The sequence below is a fragment of the Cervus canadensis genome, chromosome 19 (assembly GCF_019320065.1).
Source record: "Cervus canadensis isolate Bull #8, Minnesota chromosome 19, ASM1932006v1, whole genome shotgun sequence".
In the NCBI taxonomy this organism is placed as follows: Eukaryota; Metazoa; Chordata; class Mammalia; order Artiodactyla; family Cervidae; genus Cervus; species Cervus canadensis.
The window spans coordinates 61,549,562-61,565,984 of record NC_057404.1 but is presented as its reverse complement, the minus strand read 5'-3'; the positions used below and the strand labels follow the sequence as shown (position 1 = coordinate 61,565,984).

Genomic DNA, 16,423 nt, shown 5'->3' with positions numbered 1-16,423 from the left:
TACAGCATAATCCGAGTAGGAAATTTCTGATTTTAATTCTTGCTCTTCAAATCACATGAGAGAGCTGTATAAGAAATAGGGTAACACAGACTCAGGACAGCATCCTTGCTGTTCAAGAAGGCAAATTCCTCATACTGACAACTGTGCACAAATGCCTACGTGCACAGAATTTTTACCGAAATTTAGTAAATAAATGTATTAAAGTTACAAAGACAAATATTCTTACTTCACCCATTTCAGAACAAAATGCTCCATGTAAAGATACTGGACTCAAGAATAAAATAACATCTGGAAATTTGATGGAAAACCGTCCTCAGTCTATCAGAATCGTGATTCAACTATCCAAAATGTTTTCTCTCTCCATGTGAAAACAAATACGCAACTTAAATGTAAATATAAATAAATATGCTTTAGGGCATGAGTGTGTGCATACACACATATTTAAAAGAAGGATACAAGTTCTGTAATATCTTATGATCCAACATTTCATTCTGATGTGTTCCACATATACAAATACCTTAGAAATCACTAAATTCTTTTTCCCTCATTTCACTTTGAACCAAAGCACGCATACAGGGCCCGAATTTTCTAAAGGTATTATTTCACATGTAAATAGTGCCATCTTGTGGCAGTTGCCACTATTTGCATTCTGGCATAAAACTGATTATGGATTGAAACTGCCATGGTTCCTGGGGTGGGGAGATCCCCTGGAGAAAGGATAGGCTACCCACTCCAGTATTTTGGGGCTTCCCTTGTGGCTCAGCTGGTAAAGAATCCGCCTGCAATGTGGGAGACCTGGGTTCAATCCCTGGGTTGGGAAGATCTCCTGGAGAAGGGAGAGGCTACCCACGCCAGTATCTGGCCTGGAGAGTTCCATGGACTGTATAGTCGATGGGGCTGCAAAGAGTCTAACACTAACACACTGACACCTATAAGTCTCCTGAAAGTTCACAGGATTTCCTCAGTGGCTCAGGCCTAAAGAACCCACTGCCAACGCAGGAGATGTGGGTTCGGCCCCTGGGTGGGGAAGATCCCCTGGTGAAGGACATGGCAACCCACTCTAGTATTCTTGCCTGGGAAATCCCACGGACAGAGGAGCCTGGAGGACTACAGTCCATGGGGCTGCAAGAGTTAGACACAACTTAGCAACAACTCAGCAACCTAAGGTTACTGAACATGCTCAGTCTAAAATCAGTTAATATTTTAAAAACAACCATCTTCCAGAGTATCCTCAAACAGAAATACTTTTAAAACAACTAAATCAGAAACCCTAGATTCTATTACTAAATTTTCTACTAACCAGATAATGGGTTACTAGACAGGAAGCCTGGCATGCTGCAAACCCCAAACTCCATGGGGTTGCAGAGTCAGACACGACTCTGCAGACACGACTCAGTTATGAGCAACTGAACAACAATAAACCAGATACTGAATAAACTATATAATCACTCTGGACCTCATTTTCTTCATCTCTAAGATTGTCCAGCTAAGTTACTGTCACTTTCTAAAATTCCATTTGATTCTAGCTTTAGAAATTTGCATGAGTATTTCTGATTTTAGCATCCTAATATGGAATACAGGCCTGTTTATGACATATGTTTTCATATTTATATCTTTTATTAATTCTAGGTTGCTTGGTTATGCAGTCTGCTTGAATTTTCTTCAGAAATAAATCTTAATTTATACTTCTCCCTGTCCAAAAAACCTTCAAAACACATTAGAAAGATGTCACCAAATTGTGAATAAAAGTCAATTCAAGTAACTGAAAACAAGTTTTAAAAAACTTTTTGTAAGGATAAGAGTGCATGCTTTATTTATTTTTTATTTTTTATTAGTTGGAGGCTAATTACTTCACAACATTTCAGTGGGTTTTGTCATACATTGATATGAATCAGCCATAGAGTTACACGTATTCCCCATCCCCATCCCCCCTCCCACCTCCCTCTCCACCCGATTCCTCTGGGTCTTCCCAGTGCACCAGGCCCGAGCACTTGTCTCATGCATCCCACCTGGGCTGGTGATCTGTTTCACTATGGATAATATACATGCTGTTCTTTCAAAACATCCCACCCTCACCTTCTCCCACAGAGTTCAAAAGTCTGTTCTGTACTTCTGTGTCTCTTTTTCTGTTTTGCATATAGGGTTATCGTTACCATCTTTCTAAATTCCACATATATGTGTTAGTATGCTGTAATGTTCTTTATCTTTCTGGCTTACTTCACTCTGTATAATGGGCTCCAGTTTCATCCATCTCATTAGAACTGATTCAAATGAATTCTTTTTAGCAGCTGAGTAATATTCCATGGTGTATATGTACCACAGCTTCCTTATCCATTCATCTGCTGATGGGCATATAGGTTGTCCTGGCTATTATAAACAGTGCTGCGATGAACACTGGGGTGCACGTGTCTCTTTCAGATCTGGTTTCCTCAGTGTGTATGCCCAGAAGTGGGATTGCTGGGTCATATGGCAGTTCTATTCCCAGTTTTTTAAGAAATCTCCACACTGTTCTCCATAGTGGCTATACTAGTTTGCATTCCCACCAACAGTGTAAGAGGGTTCCCTTTTCTCCACACCCTCTCCAGCATTTATTGCTTGTAGACTTTTGGATAGCAGCCATCCTGACTGGCGTGTAATGGTACCTCATTGTGGTTTTGATTTGCATTTCTCTAATAATGAGTGATGTTGAGCATCTTTTCATGTGTTTGTTAGCCATCTGTATGTCTTCTTTGGAGAAATGTCTGTTTAGTTCTTTGGCCCATTTTTTGATTGGGTCATTTATTTTTCTGGAATTGAGCTGCAGGAGTTGCTTCTATATTTTGAGATTAATCCTTTGTCTGTTTCTTCATTTGCTATTATTTTCTCCCAATCTGAGGGCTGTCTTTTCACCTTACTTATAGTTTCCTTTGTAGTGCAAAAGCTTTTAAGTTTCATTAGGTCCCATTTGTTTAGTTTTGCTTTTATTTCCAATATTCTGGGAGGTGGGTCATAGAGGATCCTGCTGTGATTTATGTCAGAGAGTGTTTTGCCTATGTTCTCCTCTAGGAGTTTTATAGTTTCTGGTCTTACATTTAGATCTTTAATCCATTTTGAGTTTATTTTTGTGTATGGTGTTAGAAAGTGTTCTAGTTTCATTCTTTTACAAGTGGTTGACCAGTTTTCCCAGCACCACTTGTTAAAGAGGTTGTCTTTTTTCCATTGGATATCCTTGCCTCCTTTGTCAAAGATAAGGTGTCCATAGGTTCGTGGATTTATCTCTGGGCTTTCTATTCTGTTCCATTGATCTATATTTCTGTCTAACAGTGCATGCTTTAGATAAGATGGGGTCAACATCAAGCACCCAAAAGTTAATGGGAAAGGAGTTCCACCAAAGCTTCTAGAATCACGTGTTACAGTGATAAGCAAGAAACAGAACAGGCTCAGAGTTAAGCAGCTTTGACCAACACTAGCATATACTGCATGCTTGCCACCTTGGATTCTGTACTACCATTTCATCCTTCCTCCACATCAGTCATCAAAACTCAATTCTTTTTTCAAAACATCTTGCTCTGATGTACATCTTATTTAAGCTCTGGCATCCACTTTGTCCAAGAATTCAAGCTCCTGGGCCGGCATTACTAAAATCACCATCAGAGTTTACTGCTTTTCAAAGAGTGATTTAAGAACTTGCATCAGAATCATTTGGGACTCTGGTTAAAACAAGTTATCTCTTAGATTCCATAGAAAAAGACCAGCACTATCCAGTAGAAACAGAACACAAGTTACATATGTAATTGTAAAATGTTCTGGTAGTTTAAAAAACTAAAAAGAAAAAAAAGTAAAATTATTTTAATATTTTATTTAATTCAATGCACATATAGTATCATTGCAATAAGTAATCAATTAAAGACATATCAATATACTTTACTATCAATATACTTTACAGGGCTTCCCTGGTGGCTCAGAAGGTAAATAGCCAGCCAGCCTACAATGCGGGACACCCAGATAGGATCCCTTGGTTGGGAAGATCCCGTAGAGAAAGAAATGGCAACACACTCCAGTATTCTTGCCTGGAAAATCCCATGAACAGAGGAGTCTGGTGGGCTACAGTCCATGAGCCCCAAAGAGCTGGACACGACTGAGCACCTATATATATATATATATATGTGTATATATATATACATATGAGCTGTTATACACACATTTGTTTTTCATACTAAGACTTCAAAATCTGGTACTTTATTCTTGTAGCATATCTCTATTCAAACCAGCATATTTCAAGTTCTTAAGTCATAAGAACTTAAGTTCTTAAGAACACAAAGAAAGTAAGTACTTCCTCTACATGGAAACCTCATATATTTCACCAGTCTTCTAGAATTCCCAAATTATATTGATACTAATGATTATTTGCATCTTCAAAAAATTTACCAACTATAGTATTATGAAACTGAAGGATATCTTTCCTGAAGTGCTAAGTAGTAAGCTCCTTAGAAAGAGAGACAATTTCTATATGGAGAAAGGTGGGCACCATTTTCTACCAGCGTGGCTCTAACCCGAAATCCTGGTGGAAGAAATGAAAAGGAGGTGATTTAAATACACACAAATTTGCACCACAGAGACTAAAGGATGTAAGGAAAGTATTACTGGATCAAGTCAGCTTATTAGCTATATACCTGTTTCACTCTTCAAACTGATTAAATTCTGATATATAACACTGTATATAGACAAGAGTTCTAAGATGGCCCCCCAAATTTGTGATCTCCAGGGAACATATCCTATATAATCCCTCCCCTTGAGTGTGGTAAGACATGTAGTTATGAGGCAAAATCATTTTGAAGATAAGGTTTAACAAAGAGGAAATCATCTGTCGGGGTCTGACTTAATCACATGAGTTGTTTAAAAAGGACCTCCTTGGAAAGAGAGACAGTGGAAGTGTGACAAGGGCTCAAGACTGGCCTCTGGCCAACAGCTAGCAAGCCAATGGGGACCTCAATTTAAGAACAAAGACATTAAATCTGCCAGGAACCAAGGACCTCAAACCCAGAGTTTAGATGAGATCCCTCTTGCAGCCAGGTGCCTTTACTTCAAACTTACAAGAATACATAGAGCAACCAGCCATGCCATGCCCAGACTCTTAGATCTAAGGACTGAGATCATAAATGGGTTTTTTTTTTTTTTTTTAAAACCACTAATGTGTCATAATTTGTTACACATCAATAGAAAACTAATACACTCAGGCACTTTCTCATATAATTAAACAACTACATCCGGGCAGGTTTCTCAGACTTCATTTTACAAATAATTTCTCCACCTGCTGTAAAAATACAATTGCTTCACAAGTGACACGCCATTAGTAGTACACTATCTGCTTAATTGGGTTTCCCTGGTGGCTCAGTGGTAAAGAATCTGCCTGCCAATGCCGGTTAGATTCAAGGGTGGGGAAGACACCCTGGAGGAGGAAGTGGCAACCCACTCCAGTATTCTTGCCTGGAGAATCCCATGGACAGAGGAGCCTGGCGGGCTGCAAGTCCATGGGGTCGCAAAAGAGGCAGACACCACTTAGCGACTAAACAACATCTGCTTAATGCTTCTCATAGAAACATTAAAAGCCACTGGATTTGAGTCAAAATTCACTGAGAAGCTCTTCAGTGTTGACGAGCCTTTTTGGTGAGATGACTCTATTCCTGACCAGTTGCCTAGGGGTGGCGGGGTGCAGAGTAGAAGCTGGACTATCAGACGCAGACTCTTGCTGCCGCCAGCCTCCGCCGAGCAGCGGGGTCGGGGGTAGACGCGAGCTGAGCCAGGACGAGGGGCAGAAAAAGGGATGCCGTTCGTCCCTTTAATCCCTAGCCCAGTTTCTCAGGAAAAACACTACGCCGGCACAGTAATACCTCTAAAACCCTGTCTGCGGCACGCAGCTGCTTTGAAAGAAAGTGAGAGTGAGGCGCTCAGTCGCGTCCGACTCTTCGTGACCGCATAGGCTGCAGCCTCCCTAGCTCCTCCTACCATGAAATTCCCCGGGGAAGAATACTGAAGTGCGTTGTTGCCATTCCCTTCTCCAGGGAATCCTCCCAACCTAGGGATCGTGCGTGGCAGGTCTCTGGCACTGCAGGCAGAGTCCTCACCGTCTGAGCCACTAGGGAAACAAACTCCCAGAGAACCCAGCAAGTTCCGACCGCTGACTAAACATCACTGGGGCCACTCAGCGTGGCGGACAGTTCATAACCCTTTCAAAAGATCTTTCAAACTCGGGAATTGTGCTCCTAGGTCGCTCGGTCCGCAGACCTAGAGAGCGGCCACTAAAACCTGAACCTACCGTCTTCCCCTCTAGCCGCCAGCTCGCCAGCCAGCCCACAACTACAGCGGGAACCCGGCCAGGTGTAACCACCCGGAACTGCGCCGCCACGCTTCCCCACTGCGCCTGCGCGAACCGCCGCTCCTAAAGGGGCAGAGAACCCGGCGGGCCCCGCTGCGCCGGGCGGGGTCCAGAGGCTCTTGGCGCCTGCGCAAAGGGCGCGACGGGCGGGGTCTAGAGGCGCGACGGCGTCCTGCGTCGTTCCTTTTTAAACTAGTAGCGGGGAACTGCTCCGGAAGCCCCTGGCGCCGCTGTCTGCTGGGTGGAATCGCGTACCGTCATCCGTGGGCCTGGCAATGGCGCCGCAACTCTCCCGGGAGCAAGGCATCACCTTGCGCGGGAGCGCCGAGATCGTGGCCGAGTTCTTCTGTAAGTCCTCCTCGCGCGGAGCGGAGGGCGGGGAGAGCCGAGCGCAGGCCGCCCGCAGGCCCGCGGCTCAGCCGGAGCGGCCCCGAATCCCGGCCCCTGTAGCCGCGGCCTCGGGTGCCGGCAGGAGGGATCAGGAAGTGGGGCGGCGGGCACCGCCTCCGCTCGCGTTGCTCCGGGCGGAGGAGGAGGCCCGGGTGCCGCGGGGGCCCGCCTTGCGGTGGGCCCCTTGGCGGGAGCGTTTCTTTCCAGTGCAGAGCTCCTCCCACACCCCCCGCCCCCGCTACGGGGAGGCCTCGGGGGTGGACCGAGATGGGCTAGATTTCGGGAAGCGCTGTTCTGAGCTGGCCAGGTGTACCTGCTGACAGAACCTGGCAGGATCGGTGAGGAGAAAAGGAGGAAAGAGACGTGGGAGAGGCCTGCCTGGGCTTGGTACCCGTCTGTCAGTTGCCTATTTTGACACCCTCTAACCATAAAATAGGCATTTGGACTTGTTTTACAATGAAATGAAATTTTGGCACTGGTAGATTAGTGGTTTGGCATTTTTCTTCTGTTGCCACATATGCAGCTGTCACTTAGACGCAAGATTTTAAGGATTTTTTTTAAATGCCACTTTGTACCTACTCGGCTTTCAGCAAAACACAAACACGTGTTTAGACATTTATAACTTTACACTATCATGAAACCATAGCCCCATCTACATATGCCTTATTTCCCCAGAAGTTACAACGTGACGATGACTTTAATATTTCTTATGTTTTCAGCGTTTGGCATCAACAGTATTTTATATCAGCGTGGCATATATCCATCGGAAACCTTTACTCGGGTGCAGAAACACGGTCTCAACCTTGCTTGTAACTACTGATCCTGAGCTCATAAAATACTTAAATAATGTGGTGGATCAACTAAAAGGTATTTTATTGTTGGACACAGTTTTGAGTTTTGTGGGCCTTTATGTTAATAGGATCTTCCCAGGTGACTCTGGTAAAGAATCCACTCGCCAGTGTACGAGACACAGAAGACTCAGGTTCCATCCTGGGTCTGGAAGATCCCCTGGAGGAGGAAATGCCAACCCACTCCAGTATTCTTCCCAGGATAAGCCCGTGGACAGAAGGGCCTGTCGGGTTACAGTCCATTGGGTTGTAAAGAGTTGGATACGAGCACACCTACGATCCACATTTTCTAGGTTCTTGGTGGTCATTTTTCAGCTCTGTATAGGGTAGTGTAAAATGCACTACCATCTCCCATACAGTGAACCAGTTGGGAGGGAAACAAATAACATACAAATTGAAAGAATTCCCACCCTTCCTCCACTTTTGAATAGGCTGAATATTTTAAGGTTCAGAATCTGATATGGCTTAACAAAACAATCTCCATCAACTCCTTCAGGGATGATAGAACACATTGGAATTTTATGTAATTATGATGGAGTTTCTTATCTGAGAGAAATCCACTGCATATATTTTTTGTAGCTGCTTGGAATCTAAAGCCATCATTATATTAAGATGAAGGAACTAAAATCAGATTCAACCTAGGGAACTAAACTTTAAAAAGAAGGAACTACTAAATAACAGCACTCATTAGAATTTTCTTATTTTTCACCTGTTTCCATTTGTCTTTTTTTTTTTTAATCGTGCCTCTGAGTCAGTAAGCCTTTTCTATCTGCGCACTCATTTTCTTCTTTTAGCTCAAGAAGTTGCAGTATTGTGGGATCAGTATGCTCTATATATTCCTTTTATTTCTAGTAGTTTCTCTTTCATATTTCTCTCCACTTAGGATTCTTGTTTCTAATTTCTCTGTGTTGTAAAATGTTTCTCCCTTTCTGCCCATTAGATCTTCCAAAATACTAGTTCTAAAAATACTACAGCCCGCATTTTTTTTTAACCTTAAAATTCATGAATCATTTTTGTTGCTTCAGCTAGCTTCTTTTTCAGATTACATCATTGCGTTTTCATTAACTTGAGAGCTAAGCCACCCATAGTCGTTCATACAGCTGCACTCAGATTGTTTGGTATGGAACCTCTAGGCATCTATGGATGTATGTCGTCATCTTAATCTGAAGAAGTAGCAAGCCAGCTTTGCCCAAGTTACTGGTTTTTGGTTTGTGTCCTTTGAGACCAATAACATTTCTTGTCAGATGTATCTACACTTTCCTACTTAACTTCTCCCTTTGAGTTCAAATGGAGGAAATGCTTTACAGGCAAATTATTCAGTCTTTTAAATTCCACTTCTCTAGCCTTAGGAATTTGACCCTATTTCCTCTCTCTTATGTTGTCAGTTTCTCTGTTTTCGTTTGGATTATTCCCATTGGTTTCATTTCCATTTTTAAGAGAGGAAAAAAAAATCACCAACTTCCCCATATCTTCATATTACCACTCAATCTCTTTTTCACAGGTAAACTGGTAAAAGTTGTTCATATATGCCAGGGGTGAGCGAGGCCAACAGGCCAAGTCTAGCAAGTGGCTTATTTTTGTACTGCTTGCAAGCTAAGAATATTACACATTTTAAAGAAGACTATGCTACGTAGGTGACCCATAAGCCCTCAATATTTCTAAAATATTTTCTATACCTGCCGATTCCTGAATAAAGTATTCTCAATTTCTAAGATTACTTGAGGGCTCAATCTGAGGCCCTCTTACATGTAGATAATTTTAGTAACAACTTGTGTATCTGACTCATGAACCGATATCTAACCAAAGCCTCTCCTAACTCTCAGCTCATACATTGAGTGACTCCCTTAATGTCTTTATGCAGCTATATAATATACCACTTCACACTCAGTATATTAAAAACTGAATTTAGGATCATCTCCATTTCAGTTCTCTTTCCTCTTAGTGACTGGATCAACCATCTGACTACTGATATAAATCAGAAACCTGGGAGCTATCCCTGATTCATTCCTCTTCCTTACCCTAAGGTAATCCAATAAATCTTAACAATTTTAACCATGAAATCTCTTGAATCTGTCTACTGCTCCATCTCTACCAGTATATCTTTCTCTAAGTCTTTATTAGCTCTTGCTTGAATTATTCATTACTTAGTGCCCTAGATCCCCTGTTTACTTCCAGCTTACTTTCTACATGTATCCAGAAGGATAGTTTTCAAATAGAAGTTTAATTACATCATACTCTGCTTCAAACACAGTAATGACCTTCTTAGTTCTTAGTATCACGTCTTTAATGGCTCCCATGACTCTGTGTGGTCTGGCCCATTTATCTTGTCAGACTAGCCTTGTTCATTCTCCCTTTCTTAAACTGCAGTTGTTTTGGCCTCCTTTCAGTCCTCTGATCCAGTGCTCTGTTCTGAGTCTTTAAGACCTATACCTTTAGCAAGGAAGATCCCACGTGCCACAGCTAAGACCTGACACAGCCAAAAATAAATTACTTCATATTTTAAAACCTATACCCCCTTCCCTGTTTTGCATATGTTTACTGTTGTCTCTTAGGACAAAACTCAAACCCCGTGAGTCAGAATTCCCTATTCGGTGCGTTAATTGTGCTCTGTGTTGCCCCATGATGGGTAACTGCTACTACATCACAGGAAACTGCACCATCATGGCGGTTACAGCAATTATAATTTCACACTTATTGTTGTGATTAGATTAGTGACATCTACACCCTTCCCTTGGATTAGGATGGAAGTACCTCGTGTTCACTGTCCTTAGCCCCCAGTGCTATGCCTGGCAGAAATAGTGAGAATTTGAAATCGGGAGCTAGGCTATTGATGGGGAAAGTTTTCTGCATAGTTTGGAGGAGATCCAAAATAGCAGTGGGAGAAATTTGCTGAGGATAGGAAGTCGGTCTTGAGAGGACAGTTGCTTTGTAATGCAGCAAACTAAAAAAGATGCCTTGTTTTGTGTATTGCAGAATGGTTATACAAGTGTTCAGTTCAGAAACTGGTGGTAGTCATCTCAAATATTGAAAGTGGAGAGGTCCTTGAAAGATGGCAGTTTGATATTGAGTGTGACAAGACTGCAAAAGATGACAGGTAAGTAGCAGTTATTTCCATTCTCATGTTTTAAAATTTATTTTCTTTACTAAATGAGTTCTGATTATATTGAACAAGTTTCATATAAAGTACAGTTTTTTTCTAGGATGTTAATTTGATCCTTAGTCTCCTGTGGCAAAGAATAGTTCACTGTCTTATATAGATAATGGACTTTTAACAGACTTGCCTATAGTGTAAATGGGTGAATTTCACCTTCAGTGTTTATGGTAGTATGTACCTGGTGGCCCTTTAGTGAATTGTTTAAAGGTACTTTTAACCATAAGAGATTATCCTAGATTCCCCCAGCCTAAGATTCAGCTCTATTGTATTTCATTGAATGCCCCAAATCTTCTAAGACACTTCATAAAAAAGTTTCCAGACCACCTGTCTGGAAATGCCCATATGATCATGTCTAGCATTGTCCTAGGCTTGCTTACTGGTAAATTCAGAATCATTTCTCATAATGAAATGTAGTTTGTTTCTGAAGCCTTTGGTCTATTTTAGGAAATTTTTAGCTTATAAAAATAATTTGATAGTTAATTTAGTATTTTATTTGAAGCAGTAGGGAATTAAGCATTACGAAAAAATGCCAAAGTGATTGCACCAACAAAATATTTTAGATACTATTATTATTAGATACTATTATTTTCATTTTTTAAGGGGTTTCCCTGGTGGCTTACAGGGTAAAGCGTCTGCCTGCAATGCAGGAGACCTGGGTTCGATCCCTGGGTCGGGAAGATCCCCTGGAGAAGGAAATGGCAACCCACTCCAGTGCTCTTGCCTGGAAAATCCCATGGACAGAGGAGCCTCGTAGGCTACAGTCCATCGGGTCACAAAGAGTCAGACGCAACTGAGTGATTACGAAAAATGCCAAAGTGATTGCACCAACAAAATATTTTAGATAATACTATTATTAGATACTATTATTTTCAGTTTTTAAAAGGTGCTGTAGTTTGCCTAACTTGAAGCACTTGGCCAGTTTTCCGATTATCTGATACCAAATGACCTGATTTTAAGACCACCCCTAAAAAATGACTAAAATGATAAATGAAATAATAAAAATGCATATGCCTCTTGTGGTATATAGGTCCTGATGATACACTTATAACTTTAAAAAAAACACACAAAAAACTCCATTTTAATGTATTACTTATTTGATCTTGGAAACATTTAATCAGTTAGTCTTACCAATGTTTTAAATAATTTGTTAACACGTAAATTGATTTGGTTTCTCCAATAGTGCACCCAGAGAAAAGTCTCAGAAAGCCATCCAAGATGAAATCCGTTCAGTGATCAGACAGATCACAGCTACAGTGACATTTCTGCCACTGTTGGAAGTTTCTTGTAAGTATTATACAGCTTCACATTGACTTAAAATTTGTCAGGGAAAAGACTAAGCTATTAGTTTAAGAGTTAGCCCTTTATTAAAATTTTTCTTAATTATTAATATTACATAATAAAAATGAAAAATGTATTATAAAGCAGAAGTAGTGTTACATGCATTCTAGAAATTCTGAAATTCTGAAAAGGAAAGGAATGAAAGTATTCCACAGTATTCATTCTTGAATGTCTTAATGTAATCCCTTTCATTATCTTAATTTTTTATGTATATTTTGAAGGCTAGCCAGAACTGTCTTGCTTTTCTACCTTATCAGATATTTCCTGAATGCCTTCTATATGCGAGACACTGTTCTAGGCCCCAGGCTACATCAGTCACAGAACCCAGATGTTAGCTTTCCTTCGGGTTACCTTTATGCTATCCTATGTGATTAACTATATACTTCCTGCAAATAATGGTTTTCTCTTTTAAAAACAGCAAACTTGAAGTTTTCATAAGATAAAGCAAAAGGAGTGCAATATTTTCTGTACTACAGTAAATTTCTATTGAGGAAAAGCAATTGACTAGTCATTATAGACCAGGCTAAACTCCCTTTTCTAATACTGTGGGTGGTTCAAAATGTGAGAGAGACAAGGAGGGTTCTTCTACTTTTGAAAAAAATAATGTACTTTAATGATTTTATCTCCAATTTAGGTTCATTTGATCTCCTCATTTATACAGACAAAGATCTGGTTGTACCTGAAAAATGGGAAGAGTCAGGACCACAGTTCATTACCAATTCTGAGGAAGTTCGTCTTCGTTCATTTACTGCTACAATTCACAAAGTAAATAGCATGGTAGCCTACAAAATTCCTGTCAATGACTGAGGATGAGATATGGACAATAATGTACTTGTAACTCTCAAATGTGGTTTTCCTTCCAGATCAACTATAGTTGGTATGTTTTATTTCATTGGTTAGTTTTTAGATGAGGAAAACTTAACATGATGCTTTACTGAATCTGTGCAAAATTGTTCCAGTTTTGGTACCTATCTGACTTTCCATAGGGTTGACGTAAGTTACTGCACAGATTACATCAGTACTGCCGTGTTACTTTCTTTCAAGGTAGTAACCGTAGGTGGAAAAGCTTTTGCTAAATGCCTCTCTAAGTCAGGCTTTTGGTCAAGTAGCTTGACTCAGAATGTAGAGAAATAGTTAAATATAAAATAGAACAAAAGAAATACGAATATTCAGAATCTTCATTTAGATCCTGAAAGTAACTAATGATAATCCATAAGTAGTGAAATATTGCTCTTTATTGGGTCCTATTGCCATTTATTTCATTTGTATAGTTTCCATATTGAAAAAATGTCCAATTATTTGAGTTTAATTTATGTAACTTGAATCTATAAAGCTGTGGGTATTCCCACTCTTCAAATTGTTGTGATACAGAACTCTTAAGAATGTCTTTTCATGTTTTATAAAATCAAGCTTTAAATGACAATGATGAAATAAAGTTAAATGTGTATGCTTTAAATTTGTATTAAATTTTTTATATTGGTGTGTTGATACAGTTAAGTAGTTACGGATTCAGTACGGCATATTATTTCTTGTGCCTACTATGTTGTAGGGAGGGCCTAAGGATACAAAGTTGAGTAAGTCTTGAGGTACTTTCAATTTATTGGACAAGCTTTAATTAAACCTCCTTCACCCTATAACAGTAGATTTAAAATAAACATTGTTCTTTATGTAAAATGATAAGTGTCATTTGGAATTAATTCAGTTTAGCAAATGTCAGATTGTATAGAACCTTTCTATGCTCTTAGGTTTATTATCAGTCTAATTTTCCGTATACAGTTGACCCTTGAACAACATAGGGGTTGGAACACTGACCCTCTAAAGCAATTGAAAATCCCAGTAAAACTTAGAACCAGCACTCCATATCTGTGGTTACCCCAAACCCATGGATTCAACCAACCATGGATCATGTAGTACTATAGTACTTACTCTTCAAAAATAGCCAAATATAAGTGGACCTGCACAGTTCAAACTGTTGTTCAAAGGTCAGCTGTATCCTTAAACATCATGTTTATTCTTCTGCCTGTGCCTTCATTAATACTCTCATCAGGTATATTCTTTCAGTTCCCACCTATTTTTCCAAGGTCAGTTTAAGGCAAACTCATAAAAATTCCTTTCTAATGTCTATACTAAATCTTAGCCCATTTTGTAATAATTCAGTTTTTTAAGTATGTAGTAGCAGACACTGTTCTAAGATCTTTATATGTATTCATTCATTCAACCTTCACTATTAAGTAAGTACACATAATCGGTATCCATTCATTCAAAAATCACATAATGAGCATCTGTTAACGTGCAGAGTAAGAACACTGCGTGCCAAGTACTAGGAGGAATGAAACAGAGTCCTGGCCCTTCCAGAGCTCGAGATCTTAGGAAGGAGAGGAAAGGAGGACAGAGGACCACAAGGTGGCTGAGCAGGTCTATTTCCTTGTGTGTTTGTCTGTTATTTCACTTGGAAGAATCTCTCTCTGATCCAGCTGGGTGCTTGTGGAGCGTAAAGGCCTATGTCTTACGTTCTTTCATCTCTCAGTGCTGCTGGACAAACAGGTGCCCGTCTTTGATGATGGGTTTATGTATGCTGCTGCAAAAGCCATTCCCAGAGAGGAGCTAAAAGTATCTAACTTAGGTCCAGCCATGTCTTTTTTTCCTGAATAAGAAAAGCAGTTATGTAGAAGTGGAAATTGTGTTGATTTTGGGATGGTCAAAACTCAATATTCAAAAAACTAAGATCATGGCATTTGGTCCCATCACTTCTTGGCAAATAGGGAAAAGGTGGAAGCGGTGACAGATTTTATTGGGCTCCAAAATCACTGTGGATGGTGACTGCAACCATGAAATTAAATGACACTTGCTCCTTGGAAGAAAAGATATGACAAACTCAGCATATTAAAAAGCAGAGACATTACTTTGTCAACAAAGGTCTGTCTAGTCAAAGCTATGGTTTTTCCAGTAGTCATATACAGATGTGAGAGTTGGACAATAAAGAAGGCTCAGCACTGAAGAATTGATGTTTTTGAACTGTGGTGCTGGAGAAGACTTGAGAGTCCCTTGGACTGGAAGCAGGTCAAGCCAGTCAATCCTAAAGGAAATCAACCCTGAATATTTATTGGAAGGATTGACGCTTGAGCTGAAGCTCCAGTACTTTGGCCACCTGATGCGAAGAGCTGACTCATTGGAAAAGAGCCGGATGCTGGGAAATACAAAAGGCAAAAAGAGAAGAGGGCAGCAGAGGATGAGATGGTTAGATAGTGTCACTGAATCAATGGACGAGAATAGGAGCAAACTCCAGGACATAGTGGAGGACAGGACCCTGGGGTTCTGCAAAGAGTCAGACAACTTAGCAACTGAACAACAGAATCTCTGTTTCCAAGCAGCATGAGGTGTATTATAGTGGTCAATATTAAGACATTTGAATTATTGAGCTGTTGACATTTGACATATTCATTGAGAAGGAAAGCAAAAGTAGAACTTGAGCAAAAATATGAAGAGAGTTGAAAATTATGGTCCTGTTTTTAGGAAATATGTTTGAAAATCATTATAGGAAGCAATGACTGCTTCTGGAAACACTGCCCCTTTGCTAATAGGAAAACTAAATGTGGTTCTTTCCTCCTAAAAGCACACCAGTAGCAACATTATGGATAACCAATAACACTTAAATGTCTGTCATTTATGTATTTAATATTAGTGATCTTAATACTGATTTATTATTCATACTCTCTTTTCAAGAGTTATGTCCAGAAATTCATGCTCTGGATTTGAATGTTAGTCTCAATAGAAGCTTCTGCCATACAGTCTATTGCCTAGAAGTTACTCTATAGTACCAATTCTGCATTATCTAGGCTCTTTAAAAAAAAAAAAAGCAAAAACTGGCTTTGAAAAAAATTAATGAAAGAACATTAACTACATAAAGGATCAAAGGGAAGGCTGAAAACTAGAGAACTAGGGCAGCCTCAAGGACTCTCAAGTCACAAATTTGTGAACTCTGTAATAAATGGGTCACTGGTGTTACCCAGTGATATCTCCAAAGGATTCAAACTGATTGTTTCAAAAAAAGTAATATGGATAGTTTAAAAAAAAAAAAGTGACAATGAAGAGCCTTAGCATTTTAACAAGCTGAGATGTAAGACTAAGAATTCTGGGAAGTTGCATTTTTAAATATTTTGATCACTTTGATGCAGCCAGCGTTGTTAAGATGGTTAAATTAGATTGCATATTACTATTGTAAGTTTTCTGAGGAGCTAGTCATGATCATTTTTTACCACTTACAGATTATATATCAATTCAGAAATACACTTACTGGAGTTGAGTAGGAAGAAGCCAAGCTGTGAGCTTTATTGATAA

The 16,423-nt window shown here is 40.0% G+C and overlaps 3 protein-coding genes across 3 annotated transcripts in view; all 3 read left to right on the top strand.

Moving 5' to 3' along the window:
* The window catches only part of LOC122422381 (cGMP-specific 3',5'-cyclic phosphodiesterase-like), a 75,378-nt gene extending 68,937 nt beyond the window's left edge, over positions 1-6,441 (top strand). The window contains exon 4 of the transcript XR_006263801.1: positions 6,311-6,441. The gene's annotated coding sequence lies outside the window, so the exon portion shown is untranslated. The remainder of the gene's footprint in view (positions 1-6,310) is intronic.
* Positions 1-16,423, top strand: part of LOC122422380 (rho GTPase-activating protein 20-like) — a 480,282-nt gene that overhangs the window by 407,559 nt on the left and 56,300 nt on the right. The window lies entirely within an intron of this gene.
* Positions 6,631-13,541, top strand: MAD2L1 (mitotic arrest deficient 2 like 1). Its single transcript, XM_043438879.1, is given in 6 exon segments — positions 6,631-6,703; positions 7,465-7,544; positions 7,546-7,612; positions 10,567-10,687; positions 11,928-12,031; positions 12,720-13,541. Coding segments are annotated over 6 exon segments (618 nt in total). The 3' UTR covers positions 12,893-13,541.